We start from the raw sequence: 24,141 nt of genomic DNA on the forward strand, positions 1-24,141 counted from the left end.
GTGTAAAACAGTAAGTAGACAAAAAGACAAACCACAGCTGAAGTTGCAAAAGAACTGAACCTCTTTATTTGGACTGTCAATGATGCGACGGATGATGCACTTCAGACCATTCACACATATGAGTGACAGTAAAAAAGTAGAATAAGCATGGGATGCAAAAGGTTCATAAAATATTAGAAAATGTCATGGGGGGGGGGGGGGGGGTCATCAGAATTAAATATAAATTGTACAAGACAAATATCCAATATCTGGCTGCATCATTTCAATAATAATTAAGCCTGGCAGGGACTTTAACATGACCTATTGGTAGACGTCTCCATGTGAAACAGGCTCTGTACCTCCTAATGGCTGCTTGGTATGTGAAAATACACCAGGCTGAACTTGTGAAGTGCATTTCCCAACTCATTTCATGCATCAGTGGAATGTAAACATGGAGTAAACATATTCCTTGGCCTGTTATTAGTGTTCAGTTTACTCATAATCACAGAATCTGTGGCTCAGATAAGCATTGTCATCCTCTGATGCGTCTTCATTCTGCATGGACATTTGCAGAAACCTGCCTCACTGTACCTGTCTTTTTTTGCAGTAATATGTAGGCTGTCCATAGTCACAGAGGCTATGAAAAGGATCATCTGAGCCATTTGTAACATAACATAATTGATATACAGTATAGTGAATAGTTAAAAATAAGATAGCCAAGTCTTAAAGTTCTCAGCATTGTTAACTCACTGAAGAGTGTGATGCTTTTAGTAAGTCAGATCTATCCAAGAGCCTGCTCTGAAGAAATCCTTGACTAGAACACTACTCAAGACCATTAAATTGATATATTAAGGATGCTGGAGCTGTGCATTTCAGGCACCACATGAACAGTTGATCACGACATGACAGCCAAAGTTCAATCACAAGGCCAGGAAAGCTATCTCTAGTCACTGTATGACCAGAAAAAGTAGGTGTTACATGCCTCAAACAGTTACCACTTGAAAAAACCTACTGAGGCTCATACAGAGTCCATGAATTAGGGGGTAGATGGCGTTCGGTTTCAGGCTCTACCCAGCCATCTCGTGCGAGATGGCATCAGTTCTTTAATGCATTACATATTGAGACAATGGAGTAATCATGACATCAGATAAAATCAATTGGGCATTATCCCAGGGATGTAAACAGTGACATTTAGGCGGTATAAACATACAGCATTAGTTGCAAGATTTTTGCTTTAGCTGTTGGTGAGACTGGGCACCATCAACCACCATGTCCTCTATCTACAACAGTGCTGTATTAGTGTGGCAAAACATGCGATTATAGAAAATAAGCATAAGTTATCAATATCAAGGGAGAGTACAAAATACAATTGGAAAAGATATCTGTAAATAACCATCTTTACTAGACACACTCCTATGGCTGTGCTGAAATAAAACGTGAATGGTTATCCCTGCCTTATGATGCAATCCAAAAGTTAAGACCATATTACACATACATGCACCTCTGCTCTGCCACATTCAAAGACAGAGGCTGTATAAGACAAGTTTTTGATTCAACACTGATACCACATGATCATGTTAGGGTTTTGAGTCTGGACCACATTGAGACACATACAGAAAATATGGACATCGTCAAGCACCTTGAAAAGAATGATTCATCAAATCGTCACGTTGGCCATTTGAGGAAAAGGGCACTACAAGGGTGAAGCGCTGCGCTCCCGAGCATTTATTACAAGATCAACCTTCATTTACCAGAGCCAATCATAAGGTGGCCGGAGGGTTGAGATGGGTTTCATTTAGTTTTCTCGCTCAGCTTAAAGTGTAAATTGAAAACACTCTACCCTCCTCGCTTTTATCAGTTAATATCAAATCTGCTCTCACACAGCACAAACCTCATCAGCCCTTATTCACCCCCTCTGGTGATTCTCCTCGGCACAAAATGGGATTCATCATCATCCACATAGCAGGGCATGAAATAACAGACAAATTGCAGCTGGCATAAATTATTCAGGCTGCTGTTCTTTTAAAAGAAAAATTATACCATTCTGTTGCATTTTACTACAAATATCCTTTGCAAATTAACAATCACACAACCCTTCTCTTTGGCTTTGTAAATATCTAGAGGAGGACAGTCACTTCTGCTTTGACTATGTGTTCAGGGAAAACAACCAAGACAAAAATGGTTGAATTACAAGCTTTACCTAAATCTTTTTGGCCCTCGTCTTGCCATGAAAACATGTGCTCTAGAGAGGAAAAAAGGAATCAAAGAAAGAGTTCTGAGTTCCAACCAATATGAGCCATCACCTTAACAGAAGCACTGCACTGGTTAGAGAACAATAAGGGTGGCAAGAAAGTGTATCCGTTTCAATAACTGTCTACAAGCGGAACCGCACTGTTTCTAGGGCCAATTACAGTTTAGTGGATAATATCAGAGATCTTTTAATAAAAGTGCCTTACTTCTGGCTGGACATTTTCTGAATTTACACATTATGTGGTGCCGGGGCTGTGGCTGTCAGTGTGTTCTGGAAAGAAGCCTTGCTCCAAGGCAGGAGGAAAAGAAAAGTAACTTGTAGGGCAGAGCCCGTTTAAGACAGCACCAATCCACCGTTTTTCTCTCAGACCACGGCAAACTGAGCCGCTGCACATCATGTCACAGTCCTGCAGGTGACATGGAGCAGTTTGCTTTTTTTTTCTGTCCTGCAATATAATAATCATCTGTATTCCATTTTTAATAAACTTAGTTGTATATAATAAAGTACAAAAATATTAGAGAACATATACACAGTTTTTTTGTCATTTTGTAGTGACTGCTTTGCCTGGTTTTCTTAAGCATACGTATATCTTTGTGCTGGGTGATGAGGAACTGAACAGGCCTCAACTGAAGTGTATTTTTTTTTTATTTCTTCCTTTCATATCGTTGATGTCCGGTCTGTTCCATCTGAGAAGGAAATTGGAAATAAATATGTTTCAAGACATTTACAAACAGAAAATATATTGCATTTTTCCATATACATTTCATCCCTAAGAGGAAGAGAACAATTCTAGTCCCTTTTCTCACAGGAGCAAAAATAAGTTATTGACCTCTTTTTATGTGTCCATGAATTTCTTACATTTAGTGCATGCATTTTGATGGCATGTCAGCCATTAAACACACCATATTTCTAGATAAATAGCAGCCCCATCCCCACATGGGCAAACCATAACACTAAGCTCTGTGCCAAATGAATGTACATTTGATATTCTTAAAATACTTTGTGGCTATTGTCTTCAAAACGTTTACATGTGTTTTTTACAATGGCTGTTGATATTAATGAAAGGTTTGATTTCCTTTAAATAAGGAAAACATGAAATGTTATAGCATGTCTTATTTGCCACTGCTGACTGGATAAATTCCTTAGTAATTGATCTTAGAAATCTAGAAAGAAAGCCAAACCCCGTGCTAAACAACAAACGGTTGTGTGTGACTAAGTTAGTATGTCTTCCAGAATGTTCACTAAATTATTGTCTTTCGTGGCCTACTTATAGAACTTCATTTGGTGATGTTGTGTAGTTGGCAGCTTTAGCAGCAGGTTGCTGAGGACACTTACCCCCTAAGGCATGCTCCGTCATACTGAGGCACAGTGACTCCAGCGTGGGGTTGATCTCCAGGTCAGCACCGGGAACTTGGCATTCTAAGGGGAGGATAAGAAGGAAGGAAGATTTAGGTCAGGATTGCTATTCAGTCCATTTATTTAGCATTTTAAATGTATTACTATTTATTTACATAGGTAAATATTGCTTAAAGGAGAGAATAGTCATTAATTAGCTGATTTTACCTGGAAAACTATTTATATTATCTGGTTTCAGTGAAAAATATCCTGTACAAGTTTGCTGAAGAACAACTAGTAAGTCAATGTAATGTTAAAATAATTCTCTGACCCGATTATGCGCATTACCAGGGGATTTATACTAAAAACATTGAGTAGTAATACACACATACAAAACAAGATTTACATGTTGAATCTGCTGTTTATAATAATATGTTTATTTGAGCACCTTATTAGAGCAGACATCAACAAGTGCTTCACAACAACATTCAAAACAATAAGTAAAATATAAAACAACAGACAGAAAATGCAGACTTCAAGCTCAACCACCAAAACTAAGAAAAAAGCAAGTCTAATAAAACAGGTCCTCGGCTGCTTTTTTGTGTATCCACAGACCAAATCGGAGAGATTTTCCAGTTTTCGGGGCTACAACTTCAAAAGCACAGTGGCCTTTGGTCTCAAGCATGGAGCAAGGAACAACCAGCAAGCCCTGATCAGAGCCCTGCTCTGAGGTGAGGCTGCAGGAGCACTTTTATGTCTGCAGGCGTCTGACCCTGCAATAATACAAATAATGCCGATGCAGAACAACTGAAGCCAGTAGTGCTAACACATCGCCAAAGCTACAGGCAGCAGTTGGACATCATTTGTTCATCCATATAACCACATTCATTTCAATCCATTAACTGGGAGAATGACATGTGTGAATGTTAAATTATCAAAACGTTTGTTCATTAATTGCAGTACTTCCTAATTCAGACACTATCACTCGAAAACAGCTGTGAACACACAGGTTCCAACACAGTCAATCATTATAATGTACCCTAGAGTGGGATTCCCTTTGTTTGGATGGAAGAAAAATAAGCAAATGTAAACTCATTTTGAAAGAGGTTTTTTTTAATATTGGAATACGAAGCCATATAAATTAGAATGTATGTGTGTATTTTGAATCACAGCTCACATATCACTTGCTTACAAACCAACATATGATCACAATGAGCCCTGCAGAGCTATATTCTGATCTGATGCCAGCTGTGAACTGTTCTTAAACCTGATATATCCCACTGTCTGAGGAGAGACTGATGGACGTTCGGGTGATACGTTTGACCCTTGACTGATGATGACTGATGCTTGTACTTTAATGTGCAGTGATTTGTGAGGTCCAGTTTTAAGCCTAGTTAGGATAATAATAATGATTTCACTTAAATAATGAAAAGGCAACAAGTAGGAATCGCTGGTCTGGTAAAATGTGTACATTGTGACAAAGACTACAGAAAATGAAAACAAGGCCCGGTATAGACGTTGGCTGCATACGCCCATGTTAGTGAAAAACAAAAGAGGCCTGACCTCATACATACCTTGCTGCTGGAACATGAGCATGGTTTGAGGGGACGTGTGGACAGGGAGTGAGTGTGTCCGCTGCACGGAGCTGCGACTCTGACTCGGCATGCTGTTGTTGCCCCCAGGGTTGGCAAACCACAGGTTCTGTAGAGGAAAACAACAAGTTCTCATTACTCAAATGCCACTCATCTTGGAAGGACCTTTTTTTTATCTTTCACCTAAGTCATTACAGAGAAACTCTATCAACATGTGACCCCTAACCCCTTGTTCTGTCCTAACTGCCAAGGTCTCCTGTTTTTATTACTTGTTTTTCAGAACAACTGTTTACTACGGTCTGTTTTGTCTCCTTGGGGATGACTTATGCATATTTTAAAAAATGAGTGGATATATTGAAATAGGATCTGTTGCTAGACCTGAAACAGACTGGGGTTAGAAGGCTCATCCATTGACGCCAATACTGACTTGTCTACCCTGTCCTGCCGGCGCAGGATTAGTGAGTGAGTGGTGTGGAGATGCTCCTCCAATCCCGCCGGGACTCAATAGACTGATGCGCCCGGCTGGGAGTCCACGAGGAGTCATCGGGAACTGCCTCTGTCCCCGTCGCCCTACAACTCCACTCACAGAGCCTGCTGTGGGGAGGGAGTTGGACCCATAGGTCCAGCTGGAGTAAAAAACAAACAGGAACATACATCAGCAATCAATGTAAGACAACTATGAAAATTATAGTTATTCTATGGTGGAAGAGGGAGTGAAAGAGGTAAAAGTTAGACAGTAGGGATGAGGGAAATGAAACATTCATAAGTTCCAACATCTCTGCAGCTGGAGAGGAAGATCAAAGGTAGAGAGGGCAGGCAGAGTCTCACCCTTTCTGTCGGTACACAGGCATGTCCAGCATAGCTTTCCGAGGGAACAGGCGAAGCAGTTTGAGGACCTGCTGCTTCCAGGAGACCAGCCTTTTCTTGTGAGTTTCTGTGAAAGCCTGAAATTGGGTAAAAGAGACAGCAGCAGAATAAAGGCATCAGATTTTCAAAGAGAGGAACAGTGTATTAGCTTCTGGAATTTGTGATTTTTTTAAGCAACATTATTTCTCATCTCAAAAGAAAATATGGCGCTAATTAAAAGATCCTATAAAACTTTATTGCATGTACATTTGTCTACATGTCATTTAAGTATGATTCATCCTAGTGTCCGCCTACTACATGCCTTTACTTTTGTAACACATACATGCATTATTCAGCAAAAGATCTTCAGGTTCTCACCTCATGAGTCAGACACTTCTCAATGAGCTGAAGGTAACCGCTGATATTCTCCTCATCTGGCCTCGACACCAGCAGCTGAGTGCACACTGAAACAAAAAATCCAGGGTTTATATTAAATCTACAACGTTATGTGTGTTTCTGTCCCCAACCATACAGCACAGGACATTTGGCTCAGTGTTCCACCCTTGGTTCTGTACATCTGTGACCTTAACTGTCAAAGCAGTATGTATGTATGTCTATTACACAGACACAAAATCATTTCTAGATGCTTCAACTGAAAAGCTTTGGCAGAGCATCAGTTGTACTTTATCAGCTTCAGCATGCTTGTCAGCTTCACCCACTAAGCCAGGTTAGCTGAGGTTCATGTTCAACAATTGTTTGGAAGTGAATAATGATATTGTTTAAATAAAGTTGTGAATGACTGTGGATACACTTCATTTATTCATTCATTAACAAAGGCATGTCTCAATTACTGAAATAAAATCAACGGGATGGCTGACCACACATTGATTATTTTCTGCATTTCTTAGTGAAAAAAATACTGAACATTGAACACAAAACCGAAGCAGTGAAGTATGTGTACCCTGACAACCCCCCCAGTTTATATATTCATGTCTATAAAGCAAACCTGGATCTGAGGGGTGTCTGAGGATATGAGGGAAGGTGGATATGGATAATTAATATAGCATATAGCATGTGTTTTATGTGGAATGCCGACAGACATAAAAGGCCTGAACAGTTTTATTACAGTATTTTACTATGCTGTTTTGTGTCTTACGTATGTGTGTTGACTAAGTCTGAAAAGCACGTTATAAGGACAGACGACAACTCCCTCTGAAGTCTACAATCTAAGTGTAATCAAATTTATTCTGGCGAAAAAAACATCATACTCTTACCTTTACCCATGACACGGGTGAACTGTCCTGCAATGTCGCCGTCTGAGATGGGTGTGGCTGAGGAGTCTCCGTCACAGGAGGGGGGATTGTTGGACTGGAAGCCCTCTGAGGCTGTGTCTTTGTCTGCTCCTGTTTTTGTGGATTCTGTCGAGGAGGTGGCTGAGTCCGAGGCCGTGGCTGCGTCCAGGAGCATCTGTGCCGCACTGGGTGGGCAGTAGGCCTTGATAGGTGTGGTGATGATCTGCTGTAGCTCCTGGAGAGCATTACGCAGGTTTCCCCCTTCCAAGATATCCTGCCGTGAGATGACAACATCAGTGGGCCATACTGTGTCGGTTATTCAGAAGTCAATTTGGGGTTACGGGATTTCAGACTCGTTGACAGCATTCATTTCCTTTACCAACCGGCGGAATGGAAGTATCTCAAGTGTAGCATAATCCTTAGGTACACACTCAAGTACGACATGCAAAAACTCAAAACACGTTTGCCCTTTCTTCTGAGAAAAGGAAGAGCATCATCATCCCGCTTGAATTACCTTTTCTAAAGACTTGAGCACACTTTGCCTCTCTCGCAGTTTCTGGATACTCAGGGCGATCTTATGCCGCGCTCCTTTAGTGACGTTCTAAGAGGGGGAGAGAAGTAACGAGTTGCCGTGAGAAGTAGGGGAGTTATCCCTTGTGGGAACACAGTGCAATTTATATAGTTACTAAATAACAAACCTAATCACCATTTGTTTCATTAAAGCCAAGGGGCAGAGGCAAAATCGCACCATTTGTATGTTTGACTGGCTCCATATAACTGTGTGGTGCATCGGTTAATTTCATGCCTCATTGAGAGTTGATGTATCATGAGGTTTGAGGGCAATAATGTTCACAATTGATAAGGAGGGTGGAGTAATCAAAGCCCAGCCCCAGTGTATGTAAAAAAGGAGGCGTAAAAACCTGTGACTCGAGGTGGTGTTCAGTGAGAATCATCATCTCCTCATAGGTCATCTGGGAGAAAAGTGATGCATATTTATGAAGGCGGAGACTCTTCAACCAAGCAGGAACATCTAGAACACACCAAGGGATAAGAAGAATATGCAATGTTACATTTGGGCTAATATCACCACAGCTGTTGACGGCATGGCTTTCACCAGGGCAAAATATTGTGAGCAGAGTTGCCTCAGTAAGGCGATGAATTCGGACCTTTCATGCCACTGCCATCCTCGTTGAAGGTGTTGCGAGCGGAGCCTTGATCTTCAGTCTGCTCACTGCCAGAGGAGGCTACACTGCTCTGGGGTGAAAGGGGCGCATGGTCTAGAATGAAGTTCTGCCGGCCCCCTATATCATCATGGCTAACCCACTCAGAGCCACAAGCCTGGGGACTGGAAGGAATAACGGACATGCACTTCTTCAGAGGGCTGGGCTGCATCTGCCCACCCAGACCTGGGAATGGAAACAATTAATGTATGAGAAACATCCGGAATGATGAGAAAAATTAAGTAAATGATTACACTCTAAAGACATTAACAAAAATTGAACACACTCTTAGCACCACAGCGGGTGTCTAGAATGGCCCAACGAAACTATTTGCTTTTCCTTGTTTTTACCCAATTTGAAAATAACAAAGGCTAACATCACCTGTGTTATTGCTGTTTATGGGAGAGGACATCCCGCCCGGGAAAGGCATGTGTCCATTTTGGCCTGCTGGAGATGTGCTGGATGAAGGGGACTGGTCGTGCCAGGCGTGGCCAGGGTCCAGAGCCTCAGCAGAGCTGGGCCATTCATCTGAGCCCTGGCGAGGGTGGTAGGGGCTAGATGGGGCCCGGGGGGCGTAGCCACTTGATAGGTGCTCCTCCAGGTGGTTAAGCCACATGGCCAGAGAGGTGCGGTCATCCAGTGTGGTTGCAGGGTGGATGAGCGCGTAGGACAGCAGCTGCCTGCTCTCTTCCACAAACAGGCTACTCTCAATAGTGTGACTTAACACCTTCTGCAGCAGCTTCATGTACTCACACTTGGCCTCGCTGTTGCGTGGCTGCAGCAGAGGCAGATGGGATAGCAGCAAGGACACAACCTTCTCTTTTGGCTCCTGATGCCACTGGCTGACAATTGCTATTTACAGAAGGGTATACAGAGAGTTTCACTGGGAATTCATATTTTATAACTGGTTCAATATTGGCATTTTCCATTGAAGAAAAGATACTTCTAAGAATGCTTAATGAACAGAGATATTTAAATGTATATAATAAAACATTCATATACCTGCATTGTTGGCCTCAGCTTCTAGGATGTGTATCTCTGTGCAGTCTGCCAGCCAGTGTTCAAGGCAGATGTGTAAGAAGCGAGCCTGGGTGCGGGACACCCTCTTCAGGAGGGACAACAGTGCCACCGTCTGTTCACACTCATTCCAGCCCTTGAACCAATCTGTGAGGATACCTACCTGATCTCGGAACATCATGGCGTGTCTCCCTGGTAAGGAGAACAGTAACGCGTGACTGGGCAGGGGGATAGTGGAAAGACTGCGCTCTTAGACGCAGAGAGGATCAGTCCCACCCCGCACAGCGGGGTCGTATTTGCAACAGTCCTGGGATCCCCTCAGACTGGACCGAGGGGCCCTCACATGGTTCACGTGCAGAAGGAACTGCAGACAGGTGGCAGTGTGGATTATTGGTAAGATATCCTAGGAAGCAAGGCTTATCGTGTGTCAATCGTAGTTGGAAGTGCCACAAACAGGAAAAGCTTAGTTTTTCACTCCAGCATGTTCAGGATCACATCATCCGTGCCCTATGGAAATCAACAAACAGAGAGAGAAAAAATCTTAAGATGGCAACTAGCCCATTTCGATATTAAATGTATAACCTTAACCAGCCAAATATGTAGACATTATACACCCATTACAAATGATAAACAAGTGATTACCTTTTTTTTTTTAAATGTATAAAATAAAATATGTTCTGTTTGTGATATTGGACAGTCTTGTTTGGGCAGATTTCCTTACCAAAAGCCACAAACAAGTCAAAATGTTCTTGAGTGATAGGACATGAGCCTTAGTGGGTGACAGACTGATTCAACCTTGACTGTAAGGATGTTACTTGAGGTGAACATTTACTGGTAAACTGCATCACTTCATATAGATTCAATTTTGACCACAAAGCTTGAGTCATATCAAAATGAAAAGGCAGAAGTAATTCACAAAAAGGTGTGTGCACAGTAAAGGCCGTTACCTAAGACTCATGCTTAACGCAACACACCGAAATGGGCTGCTATCAAATGAATGATGGCTGTCACTTGTGCCCTTTATTTACAACAGCTTTTTATAATTCACTATCTAAATGCTAACCGGCACAAGTATGCTAACGTTAAATGTCAAAACGATATACTCAAAACACTTCAAAATATAGCACCTTTAACATAATGTACTAAACATTGTGATTACAGAACAGGGATAAGGGCCTTAATATACGTTCAGTAGACTGTCGTTATCATTATAAAAGGACGTTTATTGAGTTGAAAAAGGCTAATGTTAGACCCGGCAGCCTAGCATTAGCAGTTAGCCAGATTTAGCTTGGTGCAGTGATGTTACCCTCAAATCACACAACACAGCATTCGTTCAGACCTTTTTATAGCAGAAGTAATCTTAAACATTTAGCTGTCTCGCTTTACCACGCCAAAAATCACGTGACCACCCAAAAAAAGGCCTCTTAAAGTCGAACTGTGTCAGAGAGCTGTCGCGTTCGTTTTAAAGTCGGGATGAGTTGCTTTATTATTTAACAGTAAAAGTGACATTCTTGGTATAATACACGTAAACATACATGTATATATAATTAAAACAGAAAAATACTTAAACCAACTAACATTGTTTTTATCATGGACTCAGATTTATTGGATTTAATCCATCTATATAAATGCAATACAAAGGGCTTGTCCAGCAGGTGTCACCATTTTGCCTAATAAAAGCTTCGAAACAGTGAACCTTTTTCAACACACAATTGCTTCATAGTTATTCAATGATACATACATCTTCTTTGCACACATCATACACTTGGTTTGCGAAGCCAGCGATAAGGGACTCAATAGTATTGTTTATTCTCGTTAAAGCTATTGCTGCCCCTTTTCTCCGTATCGTTACATTACTTCTGTTTAGCGGTGCAAACAGGGACGTTAGGACGCAGTTTTATTCGTCAGCATGTTGCAGCCAGTTAACAAGCTAAAGTTGTGTGAGTTATGATAATCCATAAACAGACTCAAAATGTGTGTTGTTTACCTTGGTCAGTTGTCACTGGTTGGCGAGCTATGCTAAAGTGCTAATGCATAGCTAGCTCGACGGTAGGGTAGGGATAGCTAAGAGCTAGCGCTAGCTTTTTAGCTAGCAAGTTTTGCCTTTTAGATGCAATAATGTTAGCTTAGCTGAAAGAGGCGAAGATTTCGATCCCATTCGAGGTATCCCTTAAGGATATTCCTTTACAGCGGCAAGCTCCCGGGGTTTCAAACAGGCCATATTAAAGAATGTATGTACAAAAGGTGTATTGCAATGCAGAAAATTAAGAGTGTACGCCTGGAGAAATCTACTTCGATTTTGAGTAGACGCAAGACGTGAGTACAACGTCATACGTCTGGACTGTACGTAATGTGTTGTTCCGCCCACTGTCTGGTAAATAAAGAGCTCCTACCCTGACATGTAAACAAACATCTTTTAACGCAACTATGTTCCGTGTTCATGAGTTAGATAAACTTGAGGTAAACACATATGTCTCTTTTTTGGTAAAAGTAGGCATGGTTAACGTACATGTACATGTGTATATCTATTGATACACCTACTGGTAAGAAAGGTTTCATGTGAGGTTTTCTTGGTAAATAACCTGCCTTTTTACGATAAACTTCATCTGTATGTATAAGTAAGAAAATCCTGAACAATTTCCATTGGATGTGCCCAACGCCCATAGAATTGTCTTTAATTTGCATCTTTGGTCAAGCCATAAACCTTAAGATATTTGATTCGTAACAGCAAAAAGTAGCATAACAGTGTATAATCATAATTGTAATATCATTTATATTATAATGTCCTGATAAGGAGATTGAACCCCAGGCTCTTCAATTAACAACAAAGTACTTGATATATGCTCGTTGGATTAATATTTGTTCCACTTAATTTTCTGCTGATCTAATAATTCCATAATTGACTGTTTCGACACCAGATAAAAAACATTGTATTTATTATGTAGGGAAAAGTGAAGGAGTGAACGAGGGACTCATTTTGGACATTACTGCATGTAACTAGAAAAGATTATTTTAGGAATTAGGATAAAAATACATTTCTCCATTGATTGGTTGCTGTTTACCAAGGAAACTGTTGTTTCATTCGTCTGAATGGCTTCGAATCAAAGTGTCTTTTAGTCACATCATTTGTCACAGCAGGTGTTTGCCTTCAGCTGTCAGTAGCCCAGAACACAGCACACACTGATGTAAATGGGAAAGCACCTGATATAAGATTACTGATTGGGGTGTGACCAGAGCTGTAACATGAATTAAGATTCCACCACTAGAGGACAATAACTACACCTTACCTTTATGGAGATGGTTTACATTTCTACTGCATACATTTATATACTTTTACTTTCATGGCAATGTATTGTATCGTGCTATCTTGAAAGAATATAACAAAACCTGTGTGCTATGCAACTTTGTATTTGATGTCCATCCTTCTATGGTAACTGGAAGAGAAAGTAACCCTACTCACATTGATGCTATGACACCAGTGACTCTGATAGACAACGTATGGGGACATTTGACTTCCTTAATTTCAAAGAGTATGGATCCATTAAACTACATTTCTTTTGTCACAGTGAGGTTTTTTATGCAACTGATTTCCCTTCATGCATTATATACATTGAGAGACATTCTTTTCCTTTTCTATAACACTTTGCTGATTGTGCAAACTGGTTTCAACCATGGTTTCAACTTGTGTTGTCAAAACAGGAAGCAGCGCTGATGCTTGCTCAAGCTGCGTGTCTACCCTCCCTTTGGCATTAAGGAGGATCTTGACAGTCTGAGATTAGCTGTCAGTTTGTCACAAGTTTGCCTTTTTCAACAAGCCACGCTGAATACAGGAAGGGAGGAAAGAATCCTCTGAGAATGGTAGGTTAAACTGAAGCAATTGTTTGAAAGTTTCACTTTTCTGTTTAAATCCATTTAATATGATGAGATGTCATTCGTACGTCTTTGTGTTTTTATATTTTTTACTTAACCATTGCGACAGAAGTCGACCATCCCCCGTGCTCTTTCACACAGGAAACCTCATTCTTGCTTGTTGCAGTAAAAACATTTCCTGCCCTCAATATGTCAGAATAGTGTTATAAATGTTTAATGCATGGAGGGTGGATAGGAGCCTCAACATCTGAACAGACCCGGGCATATGTCTCTTAACATTTGTGTTTCTTTTTCTGGCCTGTAGACCACTCCACATAAATGTATCAGCGCAGGAGACATTTTGATATTTCCTAGACTGACACATTGAGTCTTTTCTTTTAATGCCACTTTGCAGTCGAGCTCACTGGTTGTGTGTGAAGTGGATGACAGTCTGAAAGAGAAGCTGAAAAAGTTAAGATTTCGAAAAGAGACCAGCAATGCTGCCATACTGAGTAAGTATCAAATACCAATGCTGAATGTTTTAGAACTGAGCATATTTTTATCTGTAAAATGATCAACACATTGAAATCACATACAAATATCAGTGCATCAATTAATATAAATAAAAACTGAAAGCCTGAATAATCGTTTGAATTTGTTTTTAGTGAAAATAGACATGGTGAAACAGCATGTTATCCTTGAAGAGGAATATGAGGCAAGTCCAATGTTCTTTCTTCCTTTTTTTTTATGGGTTGTACATTTTCTTTAAAAGTCACTTAAACTTAACTTTTCATTTTAGGACATCTCACTGGATGACTTGAGGAATGAACTTCCAGAGCGGCAACCCAGATATCCTTTTAAAACTCGACTTAAATCCATAGCTTCACACAAGTTATATCAGCTTTATCTCTGAAATGTTTTAGAACCCTTGACAGTACTGCACATTCATTGTCTACAGCTACAAATATCTCCATGCTGATGGGAGGGTGTCTTACCCTCTGTGTTTCATCTTCTCCAGTCCAATGGGTAAATGATCAGTTTGTTGATCTAAAGTTATCTTTCTTCTTAGAACAATTTATTGCTCTGCTTGAAAAATACATTTACTGCCAAATCATCTGGTGTTTTCTCTCTTCTGAAATGCACTTTAATTACAACGTATTGATGTAAAGGTAGCATTATTTGTTTAAGAATGTTCGATGAAATGACCGAATACCTATGGGAAAATGTCAAATTAATTTGAACAGGATGTAAGCCAGAGCAACAGATGATGTATGCAGGCAGCAAGAATCGACTGGTCCAAGTTGCAGAACTGACTAAGGTAATTATCTCTAAAGTATGACATGTACTTTACCATTACTCCAGTGGTATACTGAGCAACAGATTAAAATGGGACAATAATTTAATGTCGAACAAACCCAAATTATTTTTAAGGTGAGGTACTGGTACTGAGTTAGATTGATACTTTTTTAAATCGTGATGCTCATATTTTAAAATGTGTCATTTGTTGTGTTTTGACGAGTATGATCTCTGCACATTTATTTATATTAATGTGATGTTCTCTGTTTTTCTCCGGGGAGGTATTTGAAACAAGAAATGCTGATGACTTGACAGAAGAATGGCTGAAGAACCAGCTTGCATTTTTTCACTAAATTTGCATCTCCAATACACTTTTTCTTTGTTAAAACATGACCAATGCCCATGGAATTCAGTTATTCAATGTTGTGCATGGAGATCAATAGTTTTAGACATGAAGAATGCCCTATTTTTTACCAAAAGTCTGAATTCATCTTCACGTAAACAGATTTTTTTTCTTTGACATTGAGCATGTTAAACATTCCTGTTTTTCCTTGGGGCCAAATGAAATATATGTAAATGTTACCATCTACCAAGTGGTTCCCCAGATTGAATAAAAAAGGGAAAAAAAGCACACCTTGACCATCGCTTCTTACAAAATTCCACCTGTATTTTATTATCAGTTTCAAAGCCGTTACACAATCACAAGTCAAAAACAGAGGGAACAAAGACATTTTTACATGACCCTTTATTGTATATGGTGTACAAATGGCTACAGGTGCGAGAGTTTCATCTACAATTAAAAAGGTTTTGGAAGTGAGATGTCCTGGGTCCAAAACCAAATATCTCACACAAATATCCTTTGATATTTGCTATATAAGCTACATCTCCAGACTGAACTAATATTAAGGTCAGTGACAGATGTTTGGAGATGAACATACAGCTAAGAAAGGTGGCCGTCACCTTGCTGTCCTGATCAGAGATCTCATTCACTGTCACTGGCATCACTGGAGTCTGAGCCTCTCTCACTTCCGCTTCCGCTCTGAGCCCGGGTCTCCGAGTGGTCACTGCTGCGGTTGCTGTGTGCTGGAGAGGCACTGCGGCTCCGGCTGCCTCCTCTGTTCCCTCCTTCATCCTCACTCCCGCTGCCCTCCGCCGCACTGCTCCGGGCTGAGGTCTTGTTCTCATCTTCATTGTCTTCACTGTCATCGTCACTGCCGAAGATCTCCTCCTCATCTCGCATTTCTCTGGTCCTCTCCTCGCCGCTCTCGCTCCCACTGCCGCTTGCCTTCCTCTTCCGCTTCTCTCTACCCTGTTCCTCCTCGTCTTCCTCTGCTCTTTGTTCCGGCTCTTCATCCTCCCGCTCAGAGTCACTGCCAGAGTTCTCTGCCTCACTGCCACTGCCCTTCTCTTTCTCATCACCTGTAGGAAGCAATTCCAATATCACAGACAGAAATAGAAGTCATGTCATCAATCCAGAAGGTGAACAATGTAGCACACACACGGTTACTACAGTGCAGCAGGGAGCGAAATAAATTAAAAATAATGAGAATAACACTGGTAGATCAAAAGCAAACTGACCGGAGTCCTGCATGTCCTTATCCAAGTCCAGGTCTTCCTCTTCATCTTCTGGCTCATGGTTCTCCAGCTGAGCTTTACGTGCGTCCTGATAATGAAGATAAAACTGAATCAGTCACAAGTAAACTACTATTGTCCAACACTTGGTTTATACTGCTATAAAAGTTTCAGTCATTAGATTAGATTAGCCGAGTCCTGTTGGAGCGGAACAAAACAAATTCCAACACGCATTACATGCCAATTCATCTAATATGGTTAAACAGACTACCTCACTGTTGAAACTACTTTGTTTAGTTAATGTTGAATAACCAAATGAATGTATTACATCTGTAATCCATGAAACCCATGATTTCTTCAATTTAGCTAAACTAATATTTAGCTTTACTTAGATAGGAGAGAACATTTGATTTATTTACTAATCTTAATGTTAAGTTACCCATGCACAAACAAGGTACTGACCAAATAAGGAACAATTACCTTAAAGAAAAGTTTTTTAAAAAATCTAACGCTAAAAATGAAATCATAACCGATCTGTGTTCTTCTTGTGTATACACATTTTAATATGCCCTAAACTAATTACAGGACTTTACACTACAGTCTTTGCTCAGTGCAGTGAATGTAACTAGTATAGTATAGCTCAAATAAACCAAGAGGCTTCCTACAGTTGAACAGTTTGACTAGGAGAAACTCAAAGAGCCAGAGCATTCATCTGGAACTTTCCAACTTTCCAACTGTGAGCACCCCATATTCTTGTCAGTAAAAAATAACTTTTATTGAAGTAAGAAAGAGCAAAAAAAACAGGAAAGTGAAAAGTACACTCACCTGGGCTTCAAGTTCCTTCTCGTTCATGTCTCTGTGCTTACACACCAGCACAGCATTTGTGGTGGACTGCGCCCCAGCCTTGGCTCTCCTCTTGCTCAGACGCACTCTGCAGCACAGAAAAAAAGCTGTCAGAGGACATGGTCCAACAGATGAAAGCACCAAATATCATAGTGATAGTGAAGTTTCTTATGTGCATCATCATCATCATCATCATCCATATGCCATACAATCTACACTGAAGTTTGATTTAATCACACCAGCTGCAATTATTCCTCTTAAAAGCAAGCTTTGAGGTGGATCAAGAAACAATCTGTTCTCTGATCAATGAGTTACCTTGTCTCAAGTTCATTGTAGTAAACACCATCTCCGTCTCTGAAGATGAAGAAGTAATTCTCTTCATAACCCTTGCTGGCTTTGTTCTTGACATTCCAGTTGTACTCCCTGGCTATCTTGTAATCATACCTGAAACACAGAAAATAAAATACATTATTACTCCCTGGTATACAAGCAAAGCAACAAGTGATTTTTAAATGACTTTCTTATTGCAGTATTTCTACATACAGATCCTCAGGCATATAATCCATGCCCTCATCGCAGTCTCTCTTGCGCTTGCGAATTGTTTCTTCGTTGGGCAGGAAGTAGGCCACAAACTGATTTCCTTCCTCGTCCATCATACCCCTGTATGGAAGAGATGTGAAAAGTAAGTTAGTGTTTATGCATAAATGTTATTGTTGAAACGCACATCAATGCAACACATATTCTGTACAGACCTGATCATAGCCTGTGACATCATTTCCACTCCTTGCGGTGCTGACAAGTCTTTAGGCGCAGGATCAGAGTCAAAGATGACCTGAGCACATGGGTTGATCCACATCTGGGGAAAGAGAAACAAGTTTACAAAATTGGAGCATGTCTTTTGTTTCACATATTTCCCCCTAATGCACTTCTCCCACTACAGTCAACACGAATCATACACACATACTCTTATTAATAATAATAATTATAGCTCACCTTGAAGTCGGGGAACACAGGAAGAACTTCCACGGGAGTAACTCTAGGTTTACTGTAGTGCGTTGCAATCTGAAGAGTAATAACAAAACGTTTAAAGAGAAGCAAAAACTGGGAGAAAACTATAATTACTAGTGCCCATTTTACCCATGAAGTTGCTTGAATTTGAAGAGCAGTCCAGAACCATAATTTGGGAAGGCTCATGGTGGCCAACTTACCGACTTCTGTGCATCCTCAAATGTTTTCTCAATAGCAGAAATCTGGCTGTCTCTATCCTTGTAGATTTCTTCTTCTGTAAACTGCTGTTTGACAGATACACCGATCCTAAAAATGAAAACACGTATGTCATACACACAAATTCATCTTCTATCTGGTCATTTCAAAGTGAACATGTTTAGCTAACTTACTTGACTTCGACTTTCTCATTAGAAACGCCATATCTGTTGAACTCTGTAGAAATATATTCAGTCTTTCTCATCCACGGGACCACTTTGGCATGCTGCTGTGACCTAATAGGGAATAAGAAAACATTTTTTAATAAAAAGATGTTCAAGCAAATAAAAAAATTTAAAAACAGCTGCCTATTTAGCAGCCTTACCTCTTTGAACTGGATGGAGCCTGGATGTCTTCTTCCAACAGTTTTTCATCAGCAGGATCCAAAAGTACTGACAATTTGAAAGATAATGTCAGTCTACAGAGACGCGCTTAAGCCAAGTTGTGTCTTGAATAAAAAAAATAAGAAAAAGACATGATATAAAAAAACAACAACTGGAGACTTACTACATGGGTCTACGCGGTAAGTGTCTGGGTTGATAAGATCAATGGTGACCCCGAGGTCAGGCTCAGTCAGGAGCTCATGCTTGTGCTGCTTCTCTAGAGAAGTGGCTTTATACTGTACAAACCTGCAGCAACAGAAAAACAAATGTCAATCTGTGACCATGTTAATCAGTGCAAAGTCCATGTATGGAGAGGCTGAATGCTTACCTGTGCTGATCAAATGGATATGTGATGAATTTGGGGTCAAAAGGGATGTCTGGCAGGCTGTTGCAGTACTTCACTCGACAGACCACCCCTGACCTGTCACAGGAACAAATGTACAGGACAAACACTTGTTAGGATAGAGAGACACTTTTGAAAGTGCTATTTTCATAGGGAGAGACTTGAAATGAAAAATAAATACAGTATTAATAAACAGTGCTTAATCTACTTACCTCTCTGGAACAGTTCTATGAGAGGACTGCCGACTGGAAGAGAAAACATAAACGTGTCAGACTAGCCTATATCTTATAAGCAAATTCTTGTTTGGACTCGAAAAGTGAATTGATGATTTTCTACTGTTTTTTGATGCTTTGATCTACTCTTACATTGTAGTTGATGGATACATCATACATGCTGTGCACATTTTCTATTTAGTTAATGATTGTGAAAAAGTATACATACTTTTTATAAAGTGAGTAAATTAAAATGGGGTTTTATTTGTTTCAGCAAACTACTAATGTTAGGTAATCTCACAGTAACTATTTATGATTTAGTACTTACAATGTATGGACGTACCGCTCATTTATTTGGATTCACTATGCAAATACCCTGCTATTTAAAACATACAATTTATAAATACATGTATACTGTATATTTAATCTAAAACATTTCTATTCTGTATTAAACCTGCAGTTTAACACCCTAATAATAGATCTAAATTTGCAGCATTATTAAGTATTATTTGCACTTTTGTTAGCCTATATACATTACTTATTTGTTTTAACAGGAATTGTTATATATTGCAAAGTAATGCACTTTTTTTTTAAAGCATTTCCATATTTCTCATTAAAAAAACGTTACGTTACTGTCAACATTAGAACTAGCAAATTATTAGCGTAAACGACGTTTAGCTACCATGAACACAATTTAAGCACATTTAAATGCCTTTACATTAACTACCTTGGAGTAATTCGATGGTATGTGTTCGTATTAAATATTAAGGTTAGCGCGCCTAGTTAGCTTAGCAGGCAGGTTAGCATAAATTAACTTGACACTTAGCTTGCTTGATAGTTTAGCAAGCTAACTAGCATTGTTAGCTTATGCTGTACGCAAGCGAGCCACCTTATAATGTTGAAGAACCATCACCATTTAAGCATTAACTCGACCACATTAACGTTAACGCTGTAGACAACCTGCCAGTATGAGAACCTTGTTTAATATTTTCTTACCTGTGTCCATCTTCTCGTTGAGATTGGGACTGAATCGTCGGAGCCATTTTTTTAACAAACTGCTCAAAACTATGAACAATTGTTTGCACAAATAATCAACCACTATATGGCAGAAGATCCAAGCTATACGAAAAATCCACTTTAATCAGAATGCATACGACATGTTTTTATTTGGATCCGGCAGGATAGGATGAATGACCCGGCGGTGATGTTAGAGATCCGCCGAGTTTAGGGTTAGGTTTAGCTTTATGTTAGCGACCCCTGCTGTCCTGGCATGTTACGTATTTCAACGTATAGTACACTCAGAAAAAACATGCACTCAAAATACTTCCATTTATTTTGCATATTTATATATATAAAAAAAAAAAATTGACATTCTTTATCTGAGTTACAAAATAAAACCCAAATAATTTGCTGGTATTGTTGAAAAGCAATCTGTTGGAAGACCAATAATCTCACAGACTTGCAAATAATCGTATATTTTGAAGGTGTAATTTCACTTTTCTTTCATTTCATAGATATCTCATTGAATTATTGCTTTAAGAGAGGTCACCGGCCAGTGTCCACCCTCTTCAATACTATGTTCCTGTTTTTGGCAATATACATATTGCGTCTAACTGATGAAAATATAACTCAGGGCTTTCGGCTCCATCTTGTGATCTTCCACAGCAGTTTGAACTTTTGCAGTTGCTACCAATGATGCTCAGTTATTATGTGTCCTATTGACAACAAGTCTTATAGTGAAATACAGATCAAATGACGAACAACTGAACAAAATTAACAGATAAAGGCCACAAAATGTTGTTGAAAGTATTTCCAAGATTTGAAATGCACTTTATAACCAGAATATATTGTAAGAGAGTTCTTAGTTTAGAAAAATAGGATTTCCTTGATCAAATAATGAAATCTTAGTTATGGTTCTTTTGTGTTCGGTTTATGGTTCCACCACCTCCTATATTCAAAGCTAGATTACTTATTGTGGTTGTGACATTAACACATCTGACTACAACATTCATAAACCCAACTAAGTACAGATTTACTGCAATCTGATATTCAAAACATATATGACGGCAGACAGCAATAAATGGAGTTGCGTGGAACAACAGTATGACCAAAACCGAATCTCCGAAAGTCTCCAAACAAAATTAAAACAAAGACACACAATACCACGTTTTTTTCTGCTACATTGATTTTGCTTGTCGATTAAGTTCTGAAGGGGAACATATATGTTATATCAATTATTCCCTATAAGCTTATAGCTTAGTTGTAACTCTTCACCACCTGTAACTTAGAGTGGGCCTACATGTATTTATGTTAACAAGCATTGTGCACAGCAGTGGGCGAGCAGTCAGTGAAAAGGAAAAACAGCTACAGCTTTTCATATGTTCTTCAGTTGTATCGCTGCACTCCATTGAAAGTCCTTTCGATGGAAGTCTTCATCTTTGCATGTCTGAGGTCTGCATTTCTGTTTGCATGTCGTTATCAACCCTGTGGAGAGAACAAGTGATTAAAACTTGCATTTAAATATGCAGGACTCCTATTTTTGTTTGTTATTATCTCAATGAATCACAACAAAAATGAAGTCCTTGCCTGCTCAACATGTATATCATCTGTCCAGGATCATCTGCAAATACCCTGTAACATCAAAATAATATTTCTCTTAAAACATAATGTTCACTAAACCATGAACAGAGCATCTGTTATTTTTTTATTCTTAGGACAGGGATGAGACGATACAGATTTTTTTTTATTGTAGATTGCCCATAAAACCATAAAAGTAAATTGTTCTTGGTGAAAAAAATCGCTCACATAATTTAGCTTTATTTATGCAGATGGAACGTGTGATTTATGATTAACTTATTTAAGATAATCTTTCGCTCAAGAAGATTTTCACTAAGGAGATATGTCTTGTATGTGACATTAAATGTAAGGCTATTTCATTCAAATAGGTTTTTGCCATTTTAAGAGTTTTAAGAATATTTGTTTATGATTATCTGAAAAATATAACGGAGGAATCCCAATTATCTTGGCCAGGATATTCATGATGTGACACTTTTGTTAAAGTTAGAAATAAGTCTGGAACTATGTATACAGTATATTACATACATCTTTATTGTAAAGTGACTATTTTTGTTTTAAAGTCTTATAATGAACAAACCATTATGAATGTATGAATCAAATAAAAAGGTCAACCAGAGAAACACATTTCTTACCCATCTCCCCAGTGGTAAAACGCCCGGTCCTGGTAGAACATAGACAGAAACAGCCAAACACCTATTGTCTCGACCCAGAAGATAACAAATAGGAACCATAGCGATGACAGCAGGACTTCACACAACATCCTGGAGTTCTGTGAGGACATACGGTAGAATTAAGTGATGTTTGCCTGAAGGACCTAATTATGAGCTTACCGTATACTACAAGTATTTCAGTATATTTACCAGTTTTCAGTCCAGGCTTTTATAAGTATATAATAATCAAGTGTGGTGTGTATTGTGAATATGGCATTTAAACATACAATATCAGTGTTTTCTTTCTACATTACTCATTAAAAGATATTCATTAATAATATTGTTATATTTTAATTGGTTTGTGCACCCAATGCAATGCTCCAAATATAGTATGTTGTTTAATACTGCTATAGGTCGTTTATGGATAAATAAAAGCGAAACAAACAGTAAAATAATGGAATAGTGGCTTCATCTAATGTTTGAGCAACATCATCAACATTAAAATAATACTCATACATCATACAGTTAGGATCAAACGCTTTACTTTATATTAAGCTTTAAAAAGAAAAGTAACTATCCGTGTCCCCACAATACAGCTAACTTTAATCTTAGCTAACGCATGCATTTATAGAAAACATAAGGCAGCTGTTGGCTGACGGAACTGTCCTTGTGAATCTTTACTATCTATGTATACAACTTTGTCAGTAAACATCCTCAATGTATGTATTTAGCCTATGAGATAAGACAGGAGGCTAGCTAAAGTCATGATAAAAGTTAGTGTACTGGCCAGCTAGCTAGCTACTTGTTTCATAACATCTTGTCTGTGTAGCTGGTTAAGCAAATGATCAGCTTCAGTTTGACTTGAACAATAGCTAATGATTGCTTTTAAACCTGACTTTCCTAAATGTAAATAGCACTAGGTGACACGCTGGAGCAAATGTGTTATTGACAGCTAACGTGTAACACTTGTCACCTGTCAAGAGTAACGTAGCAGAGGGTCAGTTAAAAGGTATGGACTCGTGTTGTAAGACTATGTACTCACTCAAGTAAAAGACACCAGCCACGACATTCCTTTTACAGCTAGCAAAACCTTGGGGTTTGTTTACAATGATCGTCACTTTATCACGTTCCATGCATTTCCGCTTGGTTCCAAGCTGTGGCTCTCGGACCTTCTGAGGGCTGGGCCTTTTCTTTATTAATCCCATGAAGGTAGCATGGCTCATTTTATTGTGTCGTATTTTACTGCATTGTATTATATTATATTATATTGTAATATCATATGGCACATTAGTTATGCAATTTTAGAGTTGTCGCAACTTAAATTCAGTTGCTGTCTAGTGATAAATAACGCAACCACTGCACAAACAACATTGGTATATTTACCCTCATGGGATATTTTAGTGCTTGCAAGTCTTGCAATATATAAATAAACTTGACTACTTCTACCGTCATTTGGCAGCTACTTCATTTTACTTTTTTACTTGTTCCACTTCATTTTTTATAATGCTGCATTTATCTTTTCTACTTTGAATGTGTACTTTTAGATTTTTGATGTTCTCGCCACTTGACTTCATAATGTGTTATTTGTGACTCATGGTTACTGTCACTTTACTGCAACAAT

The 24,141-nt window shown here is 39.2% G+C and overlaps 3 protein-coding genes across 5 annotated transcripts; 1 reads left to right on the forward strand and 2 right to left on the reverse strand.

Annotated features, from left to right (window-relative positions):
* Positions 1 to 38: 38 nt before the first annotated feature.
* On the reverse strand, positions 39 to 11,842 carry LOC134880665 (protein Smaug homolog 2). The gene is made up of 13 exons (XM_063907676.1): positions 11,520 to 11,842; positions 9,518 to 10,039; positions 8,897 to 9,367; positions 8,462 to 8,701; positions 8,216 to 8,325; positions 7,810 to 7,896; positions 7,278 to 7,569; positions 6,382 to 6,467; positions 5,986 to 6,101; positions 5,585 to 5,783; positions 5,140 to 5,266; positions 3,566 to 3,649; positions 39 to 2,916 (listed from the first exon to the last, which is right to left on the reverse strand). Exons 2-13 carry the CDS (start codon positions 9,711 to 9,713, stop codon positions 2,888 to 2,890), a joined length of 2,037 nt encoding a protein of 678 aa, XP_063763746.1. The 5' UTR covers positions 9,714 to 10,039; positions 11,520 to 11,842; the 3' UTR covers positions 39 to 2,887.
* Positions 11,843 to 13,231: 1,389 nt separating this feature from the next.
* Positions 13,232 to 15,308, forward strand: gmfg (glia maturation factor, gamma). Of its 2 annotated transcripts, XM_063907680.1 has the most exons (8): positions 13,232 to 13,390; positions 13,797 to 13,893; positions 14,047 to 14,096; positions 14,181 to 14,230; positions 14,325 to 14,407; positions 14,626 to 14,699; positions 14,959 to 15,044; positions 15,091 to 15,308. In XM_063907680.1, the coding sequence occupies exons 1-7, from the start codon at positions 13,388 to 13,390 to the stop codon at positions 15,028 to 15,030; spliced, it is 429 nt and encodes a 142-aa protein (XP_063763750.1). In that variant the 5' UTR covers positions 13,232 to 13,387; the 3' UTR covers positions 15,031 to 15,044; positions 15,091 to 15,308. The 2 variants fall into 2 exon arrangements, with proteins under 2 accessions (XP_063763750.1, XP_063763749.1); XM_063907679.1 differs by having other exon boundaries at positions 14,959 to 15,308.
* Positions 15,309 to 15,323: 15 nt separating this feature from the next.
* On the reverse strand, positions 15,324 to 23,715 carry paf1 (PAF1 homolog, Paf1/RNA polymerase II complex component). 2 transcript variants are annotated; one of them, XM_063907677.1, is made up of 17 exons: positions 23,563 to 23,715; positions 22,503 to 22,639; positions 21,880 to 21,924; positions 20,290 to 21,777; positions 19,294 to 19,326; positions 19,067 to 19,159; positions 18,863 to 18,984; positions 18,681 to 18,747; positions 18,490 to 18,591; positions 18,301 to 18,406; positions 18,086 to 18,154; positions 17,845 to 17,948; positions 17,636 to 17,752; positions 17,408 to 17,536; positions 17,075 to 17,180; positions 16,256 to 16,340; positions 15,324 to 16,096 (listed from the first exon to the last, which is right to left on the reverse strand). In XM_063907677.1, exons 4-17 carry the CDS (start codon positions 20,334 to 20,336, stop codon positions 15,660 to 15,662), a joined length of 1,617 nt encoding a protein of 538 aa, XP_063763747.1. In that variant the 5' UTR covers positions 20,337 to 21,777; positions 21,880 to 21,924; positions 22,503 to 22,639; positions 23,563 to 23,715; the 3' UTR covers positions 15,324 to 15,659. The 2 variants fall into 2 exon arrangements, with proteins under 2 accessions (XP_063763747.1, XP_063763748.1); XM_063907678.1 differs by lacking the exon at positions 21,880 to 21,924.
* Positions 23,716 to 24,141: the final 426 nt, after the last annotated feature.

Source organism: Eleginops maclovinus, chromosome 18 (assembly GCF_036324505.1).
Source record: "Eleginops maclovinus isolate JMC-PN-2008 ecotype Puerto Natales chromosome 18, JC_Emac_rtc_rv5, whole genome shotgun sequence".
Taxonomy (NCBI): domain Eukaryota; kingdom Metazoa; phylum Chordata; class Actinopteri; order Perciformes; family Eleginopidae; genus Eleginops; species Eleginops maclovinus.

Excerpts from the sequence above, each read along its gene's own strand:
- gmfg (XM_063907679.1), top strand. Across the intron at positions 13,894-14,046 it reads CAGCAATGCTGCCATACTGA|TGAAAATAGACATGGTGAAA; the intron begins GTAAGTATCAAA and ends ATTTGTTTTTAG. Across the intron at positions 14,700-14,958 it reads AAGTTGCAGAACTGACTAAG|GTATTTGAAACAAGAAATGC; the intron begins GTAATTATCTCT and ends TTCTCCGGGGAG.
- paf1 (XM_063907678.1), bottom strand. The coding sequence starts at position 20,336 with ATGGCTCCGACGATTCAGTCCCAATCTCAACGAGAAGATGGACACAG. Across the intron at positions 18,748-18,862 it reads TTACCGCGTAGACCCATGTA|TACTTTTGGATCCTGCTGAT; the intron begins GTAAGTCTCCAG and ends TCAAATTGTCAG. Across the intron at positions 17,753-17,844 it reads ATGTCACAGGCTATGATCAG|GGGTATGATGGACGAGGAAG; the intron begins GTCTGTACAGAA and ends TCTTCCATACAG.
- LOC134880665 (XM_063907676.1), bottom strand. The coding sequence starts at position 9,713 with ATGATGTTCCGAGATCAGGTAGGTATCCTCACAGATTGGTTCAAGGGC. Across the intron at positions 9,368-9,517 it reads AGCTGAGGCCAACAATGCAG|CAATTGTCAGCCAGTGGCAT; the intron begins GTATATGAATGT and ends TTCTGTAAATAG. Across the intron at positions 3,650-5,139 it reads GCTCATGTTCCAGCAGCAAG|AATGCCAAGTTCCCGGTGCT; the intron begins GTATGTATGAGG and ends TCCTCCCCTTAG.